This window comes from Mesoplodon mirus (assembly GCF_964341445.2).
Source record: "Mesoplodon mirus genome assembly, chromosome: 19".
Classification (NCBI taxonomy): Eukaryota; Metazoa; Chordata; class Mammalia; order Artiodactyla; family Ziphiidae; genus Mesoplodon; species Mesoplodon mirus.
In genome coordinates this window covers 58210789-58230241 of record NC_138995.1, presented here as the reverse complement: position 1 = coordinate 58230241, position 19453 = coordinate 58210789, and the positions used below count along the sequence as shown (strand labels likewise).

The 19453-nt window shown below is 48.0% G+C and overlaps 1 protein-coding gene across 12 annotated transcripts in view; it reads left to right on the top strand.

Moving 5' to 3' along the window:
* PLEKHA4 (pleckstrin homology domain containing A4) overlaps window positions 1-19356 on the top strand; it is a 30876-nt gene extending 11520 nt beyond the window's left edge. For 7 of the 12 annotated variants that reach the window (XM_082608312.1, XM_082608322.1, XM_082608320.1 and 4 more), the window contains 14 exons: window positions 550-759; window positions 1119-1398; window positions 2021-2107; window positions 3093-3140; window positions 3262-3342; window positions 3502-3651; window positions 4938-5036; window positions 6672-6812; window positions 8087-8186; window positions 8258-8334; window positions 15895-16056; window positions 18051-18109; window positions 18518-18630; window positions 18932-19354. In XM_082608312.1, the coding sequence (XP_082464438.1) occupies window positions 550-759; window positions 1119-1398; window positions 2021-2107; window positions 3093-3140; window positions 3262-3342; window positions 3502-3651; window positions 4938-5036; window positions 6672-6812; window positions 8087-8186; window positions 8258-8334; window positions 15895-16056; window positions 18051-18109; window positions 18518-18630; window positions 18932-19194 (1870 nt within the window). In that variant the 3' untranslated portion in view covers window positions 19195-19354. Of the gene's footprint in view, window positions 1-549; window positions 760-1118; window positions 1399-2020; window positions 2108-3092; window positions 3141-3261; window positions 3343-3501; window positions 3652-4937; window positions 5037-6671; window positions 6813-8086; window positions 8187-8257; window positions 8335-15894; window positions 16057-16164; window positions 17062-18050; window positions 18110-18517; window positions 18631-18931 lie in introns of those variants that run through there. The other 5 variants (XM_082608315.1, XM_082608314.1, XM_082608321.1 and 2 more) reach the window with 4 other exon arrangements.
* The last annotated feature ends 97 nt before the right edge of the window (window positions 19357-19453 follow it).

The following is a 19453-nucleotide window of genomic DNA, read 5'->3' as shown; positions in this document are numbered from 1 at the left end:
ACCTCCAGTCTGGGTCCTGCAAATTATCCGGCTAACCCCCCCCCTTAAGGCCCTGCCCTCTTCAGTGTCCAATCACTATTCTTCTAGCTATGGAAACTCCGCCCTTCAGGCCCCACGTCCAGGGGACTTCATCTCCAATCAGCAAAGAGTCTCTCTCTTGTAAGCTCCGCCCACCGTTTTGTCCATCAATATTGCTCACTCTCTAACTGGCTCCCGCAGAAGTCTCCACCCCCTGAGGCTGCCACCTAAAAAATGTCAGATTAAAAAAAAAAGGAAGGCTCCAGGCTCTGTCTGCCTGCCCCAGTTTTCAGGCTGGAGACGCATAGTCTAGGGCATTGGGCCCAGCGACCTGGATGGACCTTGTGGCCCTGCACAAGTCACTTCCAACTCGGGCCTCAGTTTCCCCATCTGCAAAATGGGGAAAACAATTTACAGTGCACTACCTCCCTTTTTTTCTTTGTAGGTTCCTGTGTCCTTATCTGTGAAATGGGAATAAGGGCTGTTATAAAGTTCAAAGGAGTGATGTCTTTTTCTGTGTCCACTCGTTAGTGGGCAACCCAGGTCATCTGCACGTCCCCAGACTGGGGAAGGCCCTGGCGGCCCCGGTGGTCCCCCAGAGGTGAGCAGAGGGGAAGAGGGGCGCGGCTCAGAATCACCGGAGGTGGCTCGTCTCTCCAGAGGTCGTGGCCGGCTGCTCACTCCCAGCCCCATGGCTGACCTCCAATCTGGACCCCGAATTCGGAGGACAAGGAGCCCAGAGTGAGTTGGACGAGGGAGCCTAGGACGAGAAGGTTCTATGGGGCTGAGCTTCAGAGGAAATGCTGTGGGCGTGGCCGAAGGGCGGGGCTGGGACTGATTAGGGGAGTGACTTAGTGCTTTCTCACTGATGTGTGTGACTTGCTGGGTTCTTGTGGGGTCAGTGCCTGTCGGGGAGAAGTCTTAAGGAGGGGTTACCACAAAGAGGGAAATTATTCAGGATCTGGCTACTAGAGGAGGGTTCTACTCCAGAGGGACAGTGAGACACCCTGAAGGGAGACACATCTTTGAGGCTGGCTCGATGGGTAGTGGGATGAGGGGGCTCTAGTTGACGCAGTTCGCCTATTCTTTCTTCCCTACAGCCTGTTCACACCCTTCTCTCGCCCTCCCTCCCCTCTGAGCCTCCCCCGGCCCCGTTCTGCTCCTGCACGCAGACCCCCTCCCTCCTCTGGAGACACAGCACCTTCTGCCAGACCCCATACCCCCCTGAGTCGCATCGATGTCCGGCCTCCCCTGGATTGGGGCCCCCAGCGCCAGACACTCTCCAGGCCCCCCACTCCCCGACGAGGATCCTCCTCCGAGGCTGGGGGAGGAAGGGACCCCAGGAGTCCCCAGCACTGGAGTCAGGAGGCCAGAACACCGGTGAGCAGAGGTGATGGGGAGAGGGACTAAATCTCCCATTTGGCCACGGGGCTGTCTTTCCAGGCTGTTCTCTAGGCCACTGGCCCCGGGTATCATGGGGATTGTAGTTCAGCATAATCACAGCTGGGTTCAGGTGTGAAAGGGAGAGTGAACTTTAACTCCCATGAGTTCTCAGGGCTCTCCTCAGGCTGGTCTTTGGCCATTACTCCTTAAGCATTATGGAGATTGTAGTCCAGAATACTCTCCTCTAGGACAATGCTGTGAGAGGTAGCGTGGATTGCATCTGCCTTGTGTCTCCAGTTTATCTTTCCAAGTTGGTCACCTACTATTTCCTCTGAGCATCATGGGACTGTAGTCCAGAAAATCCACAGCTAACCACGAATGTGAGAGTGAGAGTAGACTGCAACTTCCATTGGTCCCTGGGACAGTTTTGCCAGGCTTTCCATTTATTATCATTCTCAGTGTCCCCACAGTGGCACACAGCTGGAGAGCAGATACTTGAGGAAGTTCTGGGGGCCCAGTTCTGAACCTCAAAGAGTCTCCTAAGGCACTGCAATTCCGGACACATCCATTCTAATATTTGTTACTAAGACATGCCAATTTCTAAACATCTCTATATCAGTATTCCTCCCAGGCCCCCTCTGGCTCCTCCACATATCTCCAGCTCCCTCCGAGGCCTCCTGGGACCCGGGCTTCCATGGTTTTATTGGTACGTATCCTGGGGCACCTCGAATCTGCCAGAGTCCCCTCCCTTGCTTTCTTTGCTATGGTGAATGTCATCTCCTGGACTAGTGTGCCTAGAGAAAACTGGGTATTTCAAGGTGCCTGGATATATATTAGTTTCCTAGGGCTGCTGAAAACTGGGTGGCATATATGTATAGACTATCTCTCCATTCATTCATATAATTTTCTAGGTTTGTCATTTGAGTTTTTCCATAGAGATTTTGTGTGCTATTAGTTAAGGTAATTAAGGTAATTCCTAAATTCCTGATAGTTTTTTGGTTTTTTTTGGCCACGCTGTGTGGCTTGAGGGATCTTAGTTTCCTGACCAGGGTTTGAACCCAGGCCACTGGCAGTGAGAGCACCGAGTCCTAACCACTGGACCACCAGGGAATTCCCTACTGATAGTTTTTATAGTTATCTGAATGGTATATTCTTCTTTTTTAAAAAATATTTTCTAGTTATTGATGGTGTAAAGATATGCTATTAATGTTTGTAACTTCATTTTACACCTGGCATCCTTGCTGAATTCTCTTATTTATTCTAATAATATTTTTATGCTATTGTTCTTTGGAGGGTAGATGAGCACATCATCTATAAATAATGATGTTTTTATCATTCCCCTTCCTATCCTTACACTTTTATTCTTTTTCTTATCTTATAGCATTGGTCAAGATCTCTAATAGTGTGTAAAACTGTAACAGTGGTAGTGAGCATCCTTATTTTATTCTCAGTCATAAAGGAACTCTCTAAGTCTTCTCCATTCATTATTTATTTGCTATAGCTATTTGGTAGCAAAGACCACTTCCTAAAGCCAAAAGTCTGGCAATTGGTCTATTGAGGTTTGCTAAAGCTTGGAACAAAGCTAATAAGGACAGGGATGTCTGTTAGTAGCAACAAGGCTCAGCTCAGTGCTGAGCTACAATAAGGACTTGTTTGGGCATGTGACCTCCAACTTTTCTCTTTCTCCTCAGCCGGGTCCCCCTCTAGACTCAACCTTTCACCAAAGCTTGGAGACAGATGTAAGTTCTCCTGATCGAACCCTTACTGAGTTCCCAGAGCTGGGGAGAGAATGTTTAAATTGTGGGTCAGGGGGAAGAGCCAGATCTGGTCCATAAATAGCTCCTGTCCTCCTTTCTCCAGACTCTGTTGACCAAGTTGTGTGGGCAGGACCGGCTCCTGAGGAGGCTGCAGGAGGAGATAGATCAGAGGCAGGAGGAGAAGGTACAGGGCTCTGGGACAGGGGAGGGGCATCTGGCCTCTCGACCTGCCCTTAGCCCATCCTGATCCCCAGCATACCCAAGGATATGGGAAGACACCTTTTCTCTCTTCCTGAGGCTGGGGGTGGTTTCAGAAGTCTAACCATCTTCCCTTTCGCTGCAGGAGCAGCTAGAAGCAGCCCTGGAATTGACTCGACAGCAGCTGGGCCAAACAACCAGGGAGGCTGCAGCTCCTGGGAGGGCTTGGGGGCGCCAGCGCCTCCTGCAGGACCGACTAGTCAGTGTGAGGGCCGCTCTTTGTCACCTGACCCAGGTGAGCATCTGGGAAGGGGCATACCTCCAAGGAGACCCCAGGATTCTACAGGTTGTTACTAAAGGGAACTTGCCCCCAGAGGCTCTTGGGAAGGTGGTTCTTGAGAATCCCCCCAATTTTAAGCCAATGATCTTGACATTCCTAGAGGGGGAGGGGCAAGCAGCCAGGAAACAGTAGTATTTAATTTAGCCATTTAAGGGGGAGGTTTTTGTGTTTTTTTTGAGATAGATTTAGTTTCCAGTCTAGTAAGTTCTTTTTTATTTATTTATTTTTGGCTGCATTGGGTCTTCATTGTTGCGCGAGGGCTTTCTCTAGTTGTGGCGAGCGGGGGCTACTCTTCGTTGTGGTGCACGGGCTTCTCGTTGCGGTGGCTTCTCTTGTTGCAGAACACGGGCTGTAGGCTCACGGGCTTCAGTAGTTGTGGCACGCAGGCTCAGTAGTTGTGGCACACGGGCTTAGTTGCTCCACGGCATGTGGGATCTTCCCGGACCAGGGCTCGAACCCGTGTCCCCTCCATTGGCAGGTGGATTCTTAACCACTGTGCCACCAGGGAAGTCCCAAGGGGGCGATTTTGATATGGACTTCCTGGCTTTGAATCTCAGTTTCCACTCATAGTTGCTGTGTGACCTTAGAGAATTTACTTAATCCCTCTGGGCCTTAGATGCCTCTCATATAAACTTGAGATAATAAAAATAATATTTACTTCATAGGGCTATTGTGAAGTTTTCATAAATATATGTAAATGAAGGAATGTTTAACACTTTTGTACCTAGTATATGGTAAGCAATACTTGTGTTAGCTGTAATTACTACTATCTGTAAAATGGAGACATTAATAGTGCCTACCTCAAAAGAATTAAATGAGAGCTAAGAACAGTGCCTGGCACATAGTAAGTGCCAAATAAATGTTAGCTGCTCTTGTTATTTGTATTGGCAAGGAAGTTTCTGCTGCCCAGGGGTGTATAGGTCTCGTGGTCTTGTCTGTTTCAAGAATTCATTAGATCTGTAGACTCTGCCGCCCTAGAGGAGTGCAGAGGTAATCCAGAAGATTCAGGGAAAGCTGTTATTTGTCTACAGTAGCAGTTCATTGGAATGGCAGGTTCGGTACAGACTCTGGGGTTCCGGTAGTCTGAGCAAAAAGGCCCTTGGGACTTGCAGTCCATATACCCCCCAGGGCACCTGGGGCCAGGCCACCCTTCCTTCTGCTAATCTAGGAAAAGATGAGATTGGGGAAGATCTGGTGGGAGGGCATGTTAACTCTCTGTCTCCCCCTTTCTGGGACCTGAGGAGCGAGAGCGGGTTTGGGACACATACAACAGCCTGGAACAGGAGCTGAGCACCTTGAGAGAGACCCTTGAGTACTTGCTGCACCTCGGGTCCCCCCAGGTACACCCCTGCCCCAAGCCCCCAAGCCCTACCCTGCACTCCAAGATCACTTGGAAACCCTTTTGGCATTTAAGCCCCTCCCACAGAATCAAAGCCCCTCCCATGTTATCTTTAGCCCCTCCCCCTCTGCCTTTTCCTTTCATTTAAAACCCAATAATTAAGACAGTGCCCTTAATTTCAAGACCTATCTTCAGATTCGGAACTACTGCCCTGTCTCGTTCTAAATCTCTCCTCTTACTTTGAAGCCCTACCCTTGGGGTCAAAACTCTGCCCCTCAGCCCTGTCCCATCCTGCAAGTTCATCTCTTGCATTCTGCATCCTGACTTTCACTTTTAAATTTATCCTCTGGAGGCTCCAGTTCTAAATCCAATCCCTTAGTTCAAGCCCCACTCCTGAAGCCCCATTGCTTGGCCTCAGACCCACGTCTTCATTCTAAGCCTAGCAATAGAGTTTCTAAATCATATACCTTCAACTAAAAATTCTGGCTTCTAGTATTAAATGCGTACTCACAGGTTTAAGCCCCACCCTTTTCATACTAACCCCCTCCCACTTCCTCCTAAAATCCACCTCTCAATGCTAATCCCCCACCTACTGGTGTTAGATATTCCTCAGCACCAGCAATATATGAAAAGAACAATACATCACAACCAAATTAGGCTTATTACAGGAATGCAAGGTTAATTTAACACTTGAAAATAAGTTCATGTAGTTCACTACATTTAATAAAATAAAGAAAAAACCCCACATGGTCATCTCAATAAATGCAGGAAAAACATTTAAAAAATTTAATATCCGTTCATGATAAAATCTCTCAGCAAAGTAGGAATATAAATCAACTTCCTTAATCTGATAAGGCATCTATAAGAAACTTAAACTTACAGCAAACATTATTGTTGGCAGTGAAATGTTGAAAACTTTCCCCCAATATTTGGAATAAGACAAGAATGTCTGCTGCGGCCAGTTCTAGTCAGCATTGTCCCAGGGATCCTAGGCAGTACAAGGGAGTCTGAGACATAAATCAAAGGTATAAGGACCAAAGAGGAAGACGTAAAGCTGTTTTTATTTAAAGATGACAAAACTGTGTATGTAGAAAATCCAAAATAATCTCCAGAAAGATTGGTAGAATAAGCCAATCCAGCAAGGTAATTGAATGCAAGGATAACATGCAAAAATCAGTTGTCTTCCTGTATGCTAATAACAAACAATTAGAAAATAAATATTCATAAACAATAGTGTTTACAATTAACATAAACAGATTAAATATCTAGGGAGAAATATAATGAAAGATATGCACGACATCTACTCTGAACGCCACAAAATGTCATTGAGAGAAATTGAAGACCGATATAAATGGAGAGATGTACCATGTTGGTGGATAGGAAAGACACTAATGTAAAGATATGGTCTCCCCAAATTGATTTCCCCAGTGGGGATATTCGATCCCAAGACAAATCCAGAAGGCTTTTATGTGGAGTTTGACAAGCTGACTCTAAATTCTATCTGGAAGTGCAAAAGGCCAAATGTAGACAAGGCAACCTGCAAAAACAAAGCTGGAGGACTAACACAACTGGATATCAATCAAGTCTGACTGTTTTTTTCCCACCTTTGAGTAACAAATTCCTTTCCTCTCCCCAGGACAGAGCATCTGCTCAACAGCAACTGTGGATGGTGGAAGACACACTGGCAGGTCTGGGGGGCCCGCAGAAACCACCCCCCCACACTGATCCTGACTCCCCATCCCCTGCACTCCAAGGCGAGGAGTCCTCAGAGAGGGAGGTGAGACTCACCTTTTTCTCCACCCCCAGCTTCCTGTTCCATCTGCCCCTGGCCCAACTCATTACCTACTCACCTCTTTCTCTCTCCCTTGATCAGCTAACCAACCTCAGGCATGTATCCTAAGCTTTGGAAGCCTTTGTTTTCTTATTCGTTATACTACGATCATTGTCTAGTGGTGTGCTGGACCCAGTTCCCAACACCTCCCAAGGTCCAATTGCCTGCATCTCTTCTCAACTCCGCATTCAGTGATGTCATATTGGTAGCTTGAAATTGACCATGGTGGGAGTATTTACACCGTGGAAACTGGCAAATGCTACAAACCAGGGCTCTTTTCTCCCAGAGGGCATTTGTTAAACATTTACCAGACATCGCTGATCTTAACCCCTGCCTTGCAGGGTACTGTGAGAAGGAGAAACTGTGACTAGAATGTGCCTGATATAGAGTAAGCTGTCAGGAATCAGGAGCCACAATGGTTTTAGGTGATCATCAGATCATGCATCCGGGAGACCTGGGTTTAGATCTCAGCTTTGCTATCTTTGTGACATCAGTCATTGACCTCATTCTCTGAGCCTCAGTTTCCCCATATGTCAAAATGGGATAATAATAGCTGTCTCGTGGACTTACCGAGGGGATTCAATGAGATAATGCTGGTAAAGTACTTAGCACCGTGCCAGATGCATAATCATTATAAAACCTCACACGTATAATGTGCCAGGCACTGTTCTAAGTACCTTACATGTATCGATTCAATCCTCATATCAGGGACTCCCCTGGTGGTCCAGTGGTAAAGAATCCGCCTTACAATGCAGTGGACGCAGGTTTGATCCCTGGTCAGGGAACTAAGATCCCGCGTGCCACGGTGCAGCTAAGCCCTCGCGCCACAACTACAGAGCCCACATGCCCTGGAGCCTGTGCACCACAGCTAGAGAGTAGCCTGCACGCTGCAATGAAGAGCCCACGTGCCACAAGGAAAGATCCCGCATGCCTCAAAGAAGATCCTGTGTGCTGTAACTAAGATGTGACGCAGCCAAAAAAAAAAAAAAAGCTGTAGGTTAAAATCCTCATATCAAAAGGTGAAATATGGCACAGAGTGGTAAAGTAACTTCCCAAGGTCACACAGCAAAAAAAATGGCAGAGCTGAGGTTTGGAAACCATATCTGGCTCCTGGTTTTCAATCTTAATCCTATTTATGCAGTGTCTCAACTGTTAAGTGCTTGAAAATGGTAATAACAGTGGTAATGATAATTATTATTCCCCTTTCCTGACCTCTCCAGAGCCTGCCTGAGTCCTTGGAACTGAGCCTACCCCGGTCCCCTGAGGCTGACTGGGGTCGGCCCCCAGGGGGCGACAGAGAGCTTGCCAGCCCTCGCTCAGGTGAGCGTCTGGAGTGGGGAGGGACTTGCTCGGCATTCCTGGTCCTCACCAGTCCCATTCTACTCCTCCAGGTCTTGGATCTCCAAGGGTCTCCCGGGCTTCCAGCCCTGAGGGTCACCGCCCCCCTTCCCCACAGCCAGGAACCAAGGTAGGCAGTCCATCTGGCCTCCTCAGGTCCACTGTAACCCTTTGACCACCACAGGAAGGGTCCCCTGTCCCCACTCTTGGGGAAACATCTGGGAGAGAAGACTTTTAAGGCCACACCCTAGAGCAGAGACAGCGAGATTTATTAAGAGTGTTGGGACTGAATTTTGTCTCTGCCACTTCTAAGCTGTGTGACTTTGGGTCAGTTATGAAATCTCTCTGCCTCCATTTTCTCATCTGCAAAATGGAGCTAATAGTGGTGTCTACCACCTAGGGCTGATGTGAAGAGTCAAAGTAGATGAATGCCCATAAAGCTTGAAAGTAGTGCCTTAGAGCAAGCACTTCATTCATTCATTCATTTATCAATCATTCATTCAATATATACTTATTAAATACCCTCTTCACTGTCTAATAAGGTAGCCAGTAGTCACATGGGGCTATTTAAATTTAAATGAAATAAAATAAAAAATTCACTCTCACTCGCTAAATTTCAAGTGTTCAGGAGACATAAGTGGCCAGTGGCTACCCTGTTGAACAGTGAAAATATAGAACATTTCCATCATTCAGGAAAGTTCTATCACAGAGAGCTGTTTAGGTGCTCAGGACCCAAACGTGAACAGGATGAGAAACAAAATCCTTCTCTCATGAATCTCACATTCTAGTGGGAAGAGGCAGGTAATAAATAATTTACTATAAATTACTTTATATGTTCTAAGTGCTAAATAAATAAAAACAGCACGGTGAGGGGATTTGGGATACTTGGAGAAGAAGTGCAATTGTCAATGGCTTGGTCTGGGGAGGCTTCTGGAGAGGTGATGCTTGTGCAGATACCCGGAAGAGGTAAAGGAGCAAGCCTTGGGGATGTCTGGTGGAAGAGCATTAGAGGCAAAGGGAACAGTGTTTGCAGAGGTTCCGAGGCAGAAGACTCTGGCGTGTTGGAGGAGCAGCTAGAAAGCCAGTGTGGCCGTAACCGAGTAACCGAGCAAGAGGGAGAGAGGTGCTGATGAGGACAGAGGGGTAATAGGGGCAGATCGTGCCGGGCCTTGTGGTCCAAGGTGAGGGCTTAGCTTTGACACTGGGTGAGCCCAGAGCCATGGAGTATCTGAGCAGGCACTGAGATGCTGTAAATGGGCACTGGCGCCCTCTGGCGGCCACATGGGGGCACAGACAGTGAACAAGGGCTGAGGCAGGGAACCAGGGAGAAGGTGACGGGGCTAGTCCAGCGGGGAGAGAACAGTTGTTTGCACTAGGTTAGAAAAAGTGGAGATGTCGAGACAGAGTCAGATTCTAGATATACTGGTTTTCAAACCTTGTTCAAAACCCTTGGGACCAGATGTTGTTTAAAATGCAAAGTTTTGCAGATTCTAGTAATTCGGTGCATATACTGTGTACTGTGCGTTCCATAACACCGCCTGCCATGTCTGGAGCAGCACACTTAAGCAAGCACATTACCATTTCTCCAATAAAATGTATGAATATGCACACGAAATGGGATAAAAGCTATAAATAACATCACCATTTAAATGTCAAGTTAAAAAAATAGCAGTGAATTACTTAAATGGAGTCAGGGGAATAAAAATAGCTTATAAATATTAGGTGCTTCTTATTTTTTTATTTTTTGGAGAGTTATTTATCTTTTTGAATTTTATTTTATTTTTTTATACAGCAGGTTCTTATTAGTTATCCATTTTATACATATTAGTGTATATGTGTCAATCCCAATCTCCCAATTCATCACACCACCACCACTACGCACCCATGCCACTTTCCCCCCTTGGTGTCCAGATGTTTGTTCTCTACATCTGTGTCTCAATTTCTTCCCCAGGCGCTTTTTATTTCTGAGGAAAATGTCCTGGGTTCCTGATGCCTGCGACCAGTATGCAGTTTTTGTTTTTTGATTTTTTTAAGGCGGTGGGTGGTTTATCCTTGCTCTTCACGGAGTGTGAAATTCTGTTGTTACAAGCTGTATGTAGAGATGCCACAATTTCTTTTCTAAATTAAAAAAATGTTTTCTATTGAAGTATAATTGATTTACAGTGTTGTGTTAGTTTCAGGTGTACAGCAAAGTGATTCTTTTCCATTATAGGTTATTACAAGATATTGAATATAGTTCCTTGTGGTATACAGTAGGTCCTTGTTGTTTATCTATTTTATATACAGCAGCGTGTATCTTAATCCCCAATTCCTAATTTATCCCTCCCTCCCTTTTCCCCTTTGGTAACCATAATTTTGTTTTCTATGTCCATGAGTTTGTTTCTATTTTGTAAATAAGTTCATTTGTATCATTTTTCAGACTCCACATATAAGTGATATCACATGGTATTTCTCTTACTTCACTTAGTATGATAATCTCTAGTTCCATCCATGTTGCTGCAAATGGCTTTATTTCATTCTTTTTTTTTAAATAGCACTTTTATTTTTTGAAATTAATTAATTATTATTATTTTTTATTTATTTATTTTTATTTTTTTTTGCGGTACGCAGGCCTCTCACTGTTGTGGCCTCTCCCGTTGTGGAGCACAGGCTCCAGACACACAGGCTCAGCGGCCATGGCTCACGGGCCCAGCTGCTCTGTGGCATGTGGGATCCTCCCGGACCAGGGCACGAACCCGTGTCCCCTGCATCGGCAGGCGGACTCCCAACCACTGCGCCACCAGGGAAGCCCCCCTCGGTGACATTTTTACAGGAGCACAGAGACATTATGGAGCTCTTTGATCCACCGTATACGTTTTTTTCCGAACTCCGTTTTCATCAGCTGTTACCTTAGGAAACTCATCAATTGTAATTTCTGAACTGCAGATGCTCTGCCACCCAGGTATTAAAATATTTTACATCATATACTTCTTTAGTGTTGCCAGCTGATGCTCATGATCAATGTTCTGGTCTTCATGGAATGTTCTAGCTTGCTTCATGATCAAAGGTCATTCAGGGGCATCCAGTTACTTCCTCATGAACACAGGGTCCAGGTCTTCAGGTTTTGCCCTCTGCAGAGTTTCTCTACTTGTCATCAGTTCCTGGTGTCACTGTCCCAGTAAAACTTCTGCAACGTGTCTTTCTGTTTATGTCACATCACACCTTGAGGGTCCTATTTAGTGAGATGTCCCTGTAGAGGCTCCACAGTCCTGTTCCTGACGTGATTCTACTTTCTGAGCTCTTGGAAGTGACAGATGCTTCTGTTTCTTTTCACTCTCTTTGGGGCGATCTTTGGCTCTTTTTGACGCCTTCAGAGAGCAATTAAACTAGAAGTCATAAGTAACAAAACAAAACACAAAGCAAGAAAATTGCAGTTGACGACAGAAGCCCGATGGGCCTGACTGAGGCGATGCCTCACAGCACGAACACTGGGTGCATATTGGCACCGATTTAGAAAAACAAATGTCAGTTTCAGATTGTTTTTGGAAATGACAGATAAGAAATTTGGGGAACTGACTTTGAAGGTGGAGCCAACAAGTTTGCCGTTCTCATTGGTGCTGGGGTGGTCCTTGGCCTCTTGTGGACTGGGGTTTGTCCAGCCACTGGGGTTCCTGAACTGAATCAGGCCAGATCCCAGGCATCAGGAACCGCAGACACAAGCACTATCAGAACAGGCGGAGGCGTGTGCTGAGATGGGGAAAGCACGAGGCGCTGGGGGCCTTCAGGGGACAGCTCCCAGGCAGCCTGGGCATGTTGAGGATGGCTTCCTGGAGGCAGACAGACCTTGAAGATTGAATTAGAATTTATCCCTGGCAAAGCAGGGAAGCAGCTAGTGCAAATGTCCAGACTGAGGTGGGGATTTAGGAAGCTAGGGCTTCTGCTAGCCTACAGAATGCCTTTTTGTGAATTAGAGTCAGGCTCCCCCTTCTGCGTGGATGGAACCTGGCATGGTCAGTGGAGGGCTTAGCCCTTGGGCAGTGAGCAACCCATACAACCGCACATGGTCACTTGGGAGCACAGAGCTCTGACCTCTGGAATGCCATCTGCCAACTGCAGGGTTGTTCAATTCAGGTCCACGAATTCTTCAGACCCTTCTTGACTGCCAGGCTCTACAAGGCGAGGTCCCCAGACCAGTCTCTGTTTTCAAGGACCTACTCTTCTGAGTTTGCCATGTAGTGAATCTCTGCATCACAACCCCTATTTTTCTGTGGCTTCCCCCATCCTGAAACTGGCAAAGGGGTCCTGCAGGAAAAGTATGGCTGATGGACTTGGCAGGACCACTCCGATGCCCACTAAGCCATCAGCAGATGACTAATCCAAGTAGAGTGTCAAGAGCAGTTGCTATCTCTCCCCTTCTCCCTAAACTTTGGCCAGTGCAGGAAGAAATCACGAATTCCCTTATTTGCTCATCATACTGGTCTTCTAGGGACCAGCCCCTGTGGAAGGTGTTGGGGGCACCCTGCCATGAATTAGTCCTGATGCTGGAGTCTGATGGGGGAGAGGCATGAATGCAATCCTTATACACATCCGACAGAGCTGAGCCATTTCATAGGGGGACTCAGAGCATTGGGAAGCCTTTTAAAGGTTAGGTAAGGTGAGTCTGGATGAATGAAAAAAGTTTGGCCATGCAGGAAACAGTACTCCAAACAGGGAACAGGCTGTGTACGCAAAGGTACGGAGGGGATAAAGAAGCTGCAGCTCTGTATCGGAAACAAAGCTGAATTTATTACTTGCTTAAGCAAGACAGACCTCTTGTAAGATACAGTCGCTCTGAGCAAAGCGGAGAGCAGATGTCATATGGAGTAAAGCTCGGAAACCGGTGGACTTTCGGGTTTAGGAGTTGTTCGACCTTAAGATGCGGAAGCTTTGTGTCTGTTGTTGATTGGCTGATTTTCAGAAACGCGGGGCCATCGTTGATTGGTTGGCTTTCAGGAGCGCGGTTCCGGCGATGCCAGTTACGATTGCTTGTTCGAATAGGTGGTGTTGTTTTTTCGCCCCTCCTTGGCAGTGCTACGCGGCATGCGGGATCTTAGCTCCCCGACCGGGGACGAAACCTGTGCCCCCTGCAGTGGAAGCGCGGAGTATTAACCGACGGACAGCCAGGGACAGCCCCTCGAATAGGTTTAGAAGCATTTTTGGTGCTTCCTTATTATCCGTGGAAACCAAGTAATCAATCTGTTCTTTCTTAGGAGGAGAGGAACTTTATTCTTAGTGGTGTGTATAAAGGACATGGATTGTTGGAGCTGCGCCGAATAACACTTGATCTTGGGAATGGCTCCTCCCCTCAGCCGTACCGCGGCCAGCATCCAGGTGTGGTGTATAAGGTTCTAGGTATTTCAGAGCCGATCAAGGAAAATATGACCACTAGGTGGCAGTAGCACACAGAGCTTTAGTGGGAAAAGTCCCTCACAGCATGAGACCCTCCAGTGGTTACTGCTTGGGGGCCGCTGCCCAGGAAGAGGTGGGCAGGACAAGGGAACTCCCTGGAGAGGAGATTAGAGAAGGGACTTAAGCGTCTAGGTGATGTGCTTAGCCGCACAGAGGGGAATCTCTGGGTCAGAGAGCTCCTAAGGGCAGCAGCCTGTTGGGGGCTTTTTTTGTTTGTTTGTTTTGGCCCCGCCGCGAGGCATGCGGGATCTTAGCTCCCCGACCAGGGATGAAACCCCCTGCCCCCTGCAGTGGAAGCGCGGAGCCCTTAAAACCACTGAACCGCCAGGGAATTCCCTTGTTGGGGGCTTTTTTTTTTTTTTTTTTTTGCGGTACGCGGGCCTCTCACTGTTGTGGCCTCTCCCGTTGCGGAGCACAGGCTCCGAACGCGCAGGCTCAGCGGCCATGGCTCACGGGCCCAGCCGCTCCGCGGCATGTGGGATCGGACCAGGGCACGAACCCGTGTCCCCTGCATCGGCAGGCGGACTCTCAACCACTGCGCCACCAGGGAAGCCCGGTACTGGGGGCTTTTATAGCTACAGGTTGATCTTACCTATGGCTAGCAGATGCTGGGTACAACTTCACGGAATATTCAAAGCAGGCAGGCTCTAAATGGCTAAAAATATCCGTCTACTTGAGCTATCTTTGAAATAAGCGACGTGTAAAAGTTTCAGTTTGGCCCTAGCAGGCTTTCGGGTCAGTGGTTTGGCCTGCCATGAAGAAATAAATGACATAGGGTCAATTTACAGGGACCATGATGTATCTAACAGGTGGGCATGTGACTCAGGATCGACCAAATCAGAGTCACGTAGAGTAAATTGCAGTGATTGGTCCGACAATAGCAACAGATCTAAGCTGTCAGCCTAGAATGTTCTAGTTGGAGACGGCAGTGGAGAGTTCTCTCCCCACTCCCATCCCCTTCGTTTTTTGCTTAAACAATAAATTTACTGTCTTACAGTTCTGTAGGCTAGAAGTCTGAAATCAAGGTGTTGTCAGGGCCATGCTCCTTTCTAAAAAAAATTTAATTAATTAATTTATTTGGCTGCGCTGCACGGCACGTGGGATCTTAGTTCTCCGACCAGGGATCCAACCCGCGCCCCCTGCAGTGGAAGCTTGGAGCCTTAACCATTGGGCCATCAGGGAGGTCCTGGGCCATGCTCCTTCTGAAGGAGCTAGGAACGGATCCGTTCCTTGGCTTGTGGCATCATAACTTCAGTTGTCACGTGGAGTTTTCCCTAGGTGTATGTCTGTGTCCAAATTTCCCCCTTTCTGGAAGGGTAACACGTTTGCAGCTCTATTGGCCACTTTCCTGCCTGTAGCATCCCAGGTGTCTGACAGCCTTCCTTCATTTTGTCCCATCTCTGTCCCCTTCAGTTTGACTTGGCAGCTTTTCTGCTGAGTTGGTTTACTGGATCCACATATCATCACATGCCAAATGTCTCAGCAAATGGTTTTCCGGACACACCCTTGGTGTTCTCTTCAGAACAAACTTCCTTGCAATACACATAGGCTGCGAGTGTTTCAAATGTTCAAGTTCAAGTTCCCCTTTGATTTATCTCCGTCCTGTTGCATTTTAAGTTCTTAAGGCTGTAAGTAAGTGATCATGATCAAAGTGTCATCAGAACCATATTTCTGGTAGCTTCTGGTAAAGTTCCTTGGCTTGTGGCAGCATAACTGCAATTGGCACATGACAGTCTCCCTGTGTGTCTCTTCCCTCTGGTTTTGAGGGCGAGAGAGAGCTTGTAAAGTCCTCCCTCAGACGAACCCAAAATGATCCTCCTGACGATCTAGTTACACAATAAATCTCATTCTTCCTTTTAATGTTTTCAAAGCTGATTCAGAGGTTTTTCTTGTTTTTTTTTTTTAATCACAAGCAACCCGGAGTCCTGACTACCACTGCAAAGACACTTGATCTGTCCAGGGAAGTGTGGGTGTTTGTCAGTCTGGGGCTTCGGGTTTGAACAGGGCAGCTGATGGAGTTGAGGCTGGAGAGGTGGGTAGGGACCAGGCCACAAGGGGCCTCCAGTGCCTTTGTCCTGAAAGCACTTGGGGGCCATGGAAGCACTTGAGCAGCAGAGGGACAGCCTGTGCTCCGAGTGTAGAAGTAGCCCTCGAGATCGGGGGTGAACTTATTGGGAAGGGCAAGGCAGCGGGCTGAGAGTTTCAGGGAAGAGAGAAAACGGAGGCCAAGATTGGAGTATTGCAGTGTTTCTCATCTCCCCAGGTCCCCCTGGCGCGGCCCCGGATGAGTGCTCAGGAGCAATTGGAGAGAATGCGCAGACACCGGGAGTATGGACGACCTCTCCCTCGCCCAGCCTCCCCTCGGCTCCTCACTCTGGGGAGGACACTGTCCCCAGCCGGACGCCAGCCTGACGCAGAACAAAAAGTGAGGGAAACGGGTGGGGCGGTGAAGCAGCAGTGGGTTCTTAGTTTCTAGTTGGAGCCTCAGTTTTCCTCTCTGTAAAATGGGGATGTTTCCTTCCTCCATACCCAGAACAGGTTTCCAGATTTTACCCCGCTGTACCTGTGCTGAAATCAGCATCCTGGCTCCCTTATCGGTGGAAGACAGGGTGGGCCAGAGACAACACCTCCACCTCACCAGCGTTCTCCCTCCTCAGGGAGGGGGTGGGGGTCATGGGTCTGGATTGGAAGCCCAATTTTCCTTTTCAGTTACTATGTGTTGTCAAAGGCAAAAAAAGAAAAGAAGAAAAATTGATCAAGTAAGGAAATAGATTTTATTCATGTTATGGTGTTGGGGAGAGGACTCCAGATCCAAAGATCAGAGTGGTCCGGGCAGGACGGTATTTTTTGTTTGTTTGTTTGGTTGGTTGTTTTGGGTTTTTTTTGTTTGTTTTTGGGTTTTTTTGGCCACGCCATTGCGCAGTGGCTTGTGGGGTTTTAGTTTCCCTGCCAGGGATTGAACCCAGGCCCTCTGCAGTGAGAGTGCGGAGTCCTAACCACTGGACCGCCAGGGAGTTCCCCATGGATGGTTTCATCTTAGACTTTTCTAGGAAGGAATTAGACAAGTGGGGTGATTTTACAGTTGGGATTGTTTTTGTAAACAGGGAGCATCTCAAGTCAGCTGAACACTAAACATTTATCTCTATGTCTAGCTAGTTTGGGGGGGACAAAGAGTTCAGCTAATCGTTTATGACAAAAGGAATGTGAATTTGGAGGGTCTGTTTCTGGCCTTGTCACAGGTAAACGGGGTGGAGCGGGGGGTCATCTGTGAATCTTGTCGACGAAAATTCTATTAAAAACAAGTTAACAAGAAAAAAAGGGAATTTTATTTGAGCCAAACAGGATTATAACCTGGGAGACAGACTCTCAGAAAGCTCTGAGAACTGTTCCATGTGTTAGAAGTCAAAAGGCACACTCACATCCATTTTCCAGACAAAGGATCGTACATCAAAATGACATACTGATGGGCTTCCCTGGTGGCGCAGTGGTTGGGAATCCACCTGCCAGTGCAGGGGACACAGGTTTGAGGCCTGGTCTGGGAGGATCCCGCATGCCTTGGAGCAACTAGGCCTGTGCGCCACAGCTACTGAGCCTGCGCTCTAGAGCCCACGTGCCACAGCTACTGAGCCCGCGTGCCACTGAAGCCCACACACCTAGAACCCATGCTCCGCAGCAGGAGAGGCCATAGCAGTGAGAGGCCCGCGCACCGTAACAGGAGCGGCCCCTGCTCACCCCAACCGGAGAAAAGCCCAGTGCAGCAGCAAAGACCCAATGCAGCCAAAAAAAAAAATAAGATAAATAAAATAAATAAATGTAAAAAATAATAATAACTTTAAAAAATGACATACTGATATTTTCACATAAAAAGTTCACCAAGGATACATAGTCTAGGGAAGAACATACAAAGCCAGCAGCAAGTCACCATGATCTCCTACAGAGTTGGGAAAGAATACTGTTCTTTCAAAAAGTTACATTAGTAGTGTCGGAAGAAAGGGGGAAAAATGATCTTTACGATAGAGCAGGCACTGCCTTCTCTGAGGAGCTCTGGTTAATGTGTAATGCAGATGCACGCTGCACATTAGGGAGGGAGGGAGGAGACTCAAGCACACAGAGAGAATTTTATGTTTAATTTTTCTTGTCCTGCCTTAAAGTAGCAATTTTACTTCACTAGCCTTATCTAAGTCATATGGAGAAGAGGGGTTCTTTGCAGTAAGCCTTTTACCAGAATGCAAAAGGGCTGGTGGGGGGGGGGCAGGCAGTGATTTTCCGAACTCTCCTTGTTTTGCAGGAGCTCAGGTAAAGTTAAAAATTGGCAGTGTCTTTGGGGCAGTTTTATCCCCTTTCTGAGCCCCTTCACCCTCAAAATGAGATCATGAGGACTTCCAGATGAGGAATTCTAATGCCCCAATTCCTTTGCAGCCTGTCTTGGGACACCCAGGAGCCCAGAAATGGCTTAGAAGCTCGGGGTCCTGGAGCAGGTAAGGAATTGGAGATCGGGGCAAGGAGCAGGGAAATCAGCAAAGGGGAGGAGAGTAGCATTGCTATTAATGTCTCCTGAGTATTCGTGAGTACTAAAGTACAGATCGCAGAATCTTTTAGAGACGCTTGAGTTCCTGAGGAATCAGAAAGCTCTAGTTCGCAGTGAGAACTGCAGTTCCTTGGTCGATATCAAACTCCGCCCCTCCGTCAGGAAATCTGAGAAAATTTCCGGCAACCGGACTACAAATCCCACAACGCACGCGGGCTTTTAAAAAGAGGTCGCGCCCAGTTTAAAATCCTTTAGAGACACGTGCTAGGGACTACAATTCCCAGAAGGACACGCGGGGCACTGTGGTCCTTACTGTACTGGCTAATTATACAAGTTCCCCAAATCTCTTTCTTTCTAGTCCAAGGAACACCACCCCTTATTTGCCGACATCCGAAGGGCACCGGGAGCGAGTTCTCAGCCTCTCTCAAGCCCTGGCCACTGAGGCGTCGCAGTGGCACCGAATGATGACAGGTGAGAATGGGCTGGGGACTTTGGGCTACTGGGTTTTAGGGAAGAGGGAGTCGGAGGCCTGGAATCGTAGGTGCTGATGGGTAGGGGTCTGAGGAATCCTTTATCTTTATGAGGAGAGAACTGGACAGGGCTTGGGAGTTCTAGATCCCAGGAAGGAGGGGCCCAGGATCCAGGAATTCTGGGTCTGGGAGAGGAGGGAGCTGGGAGGTCGGACTCCTAGGTCTGAGAGGAATGGCCTGGGGGAGTCTGGACTTCTGGGTCCCAGAGTTTGCCATTCTCATACCCCATTCGTCCTCTCCAGGTGGAAATTTGGAGTCTCGAAGAGACCCTCTTCCCCCTGCCCCGCCGCCTCCGTCAGATTCCCCGCCCCAGGTGTCTTCCCCCCCAAGATCTCCTCCAGCTGCCAATTCCCGCTCCTCGGGGTTCTCCCGCAGAGGTAGTGGGCGCGGCGCAGGCCCCGCCTCCTGGGAGGCGACGTGGGATTCCGGGATCGCCCCTCCCGCCCTAATCCAAGACGAGGGGGCGTGGCCTCTTCGAGTCACTCTGCTGCAGTCCAGCTTCTGACCCGCCTAAACGTAGCAACCAATCAGAGAGTGAGAGCGTGGTCTGGAGGTACCTCCCGGAGATCTGGAGCCTCTCCGGGAACCTGGGGGCGTGATCTGGTCCCCTCAGGTGGCCTAGAAGGGGAGGGGTTTCTATGGCCAAAGTTTGGGTTTCCCAACACTTGTCCAGATTTGGATTAAAACTTTGAACTTTTAGTCAAGAACTTTCTGTCTGTTTGAGGTTGTTACACTGGTGTCTCTGAAGGGTAGAGCCGGAGAAA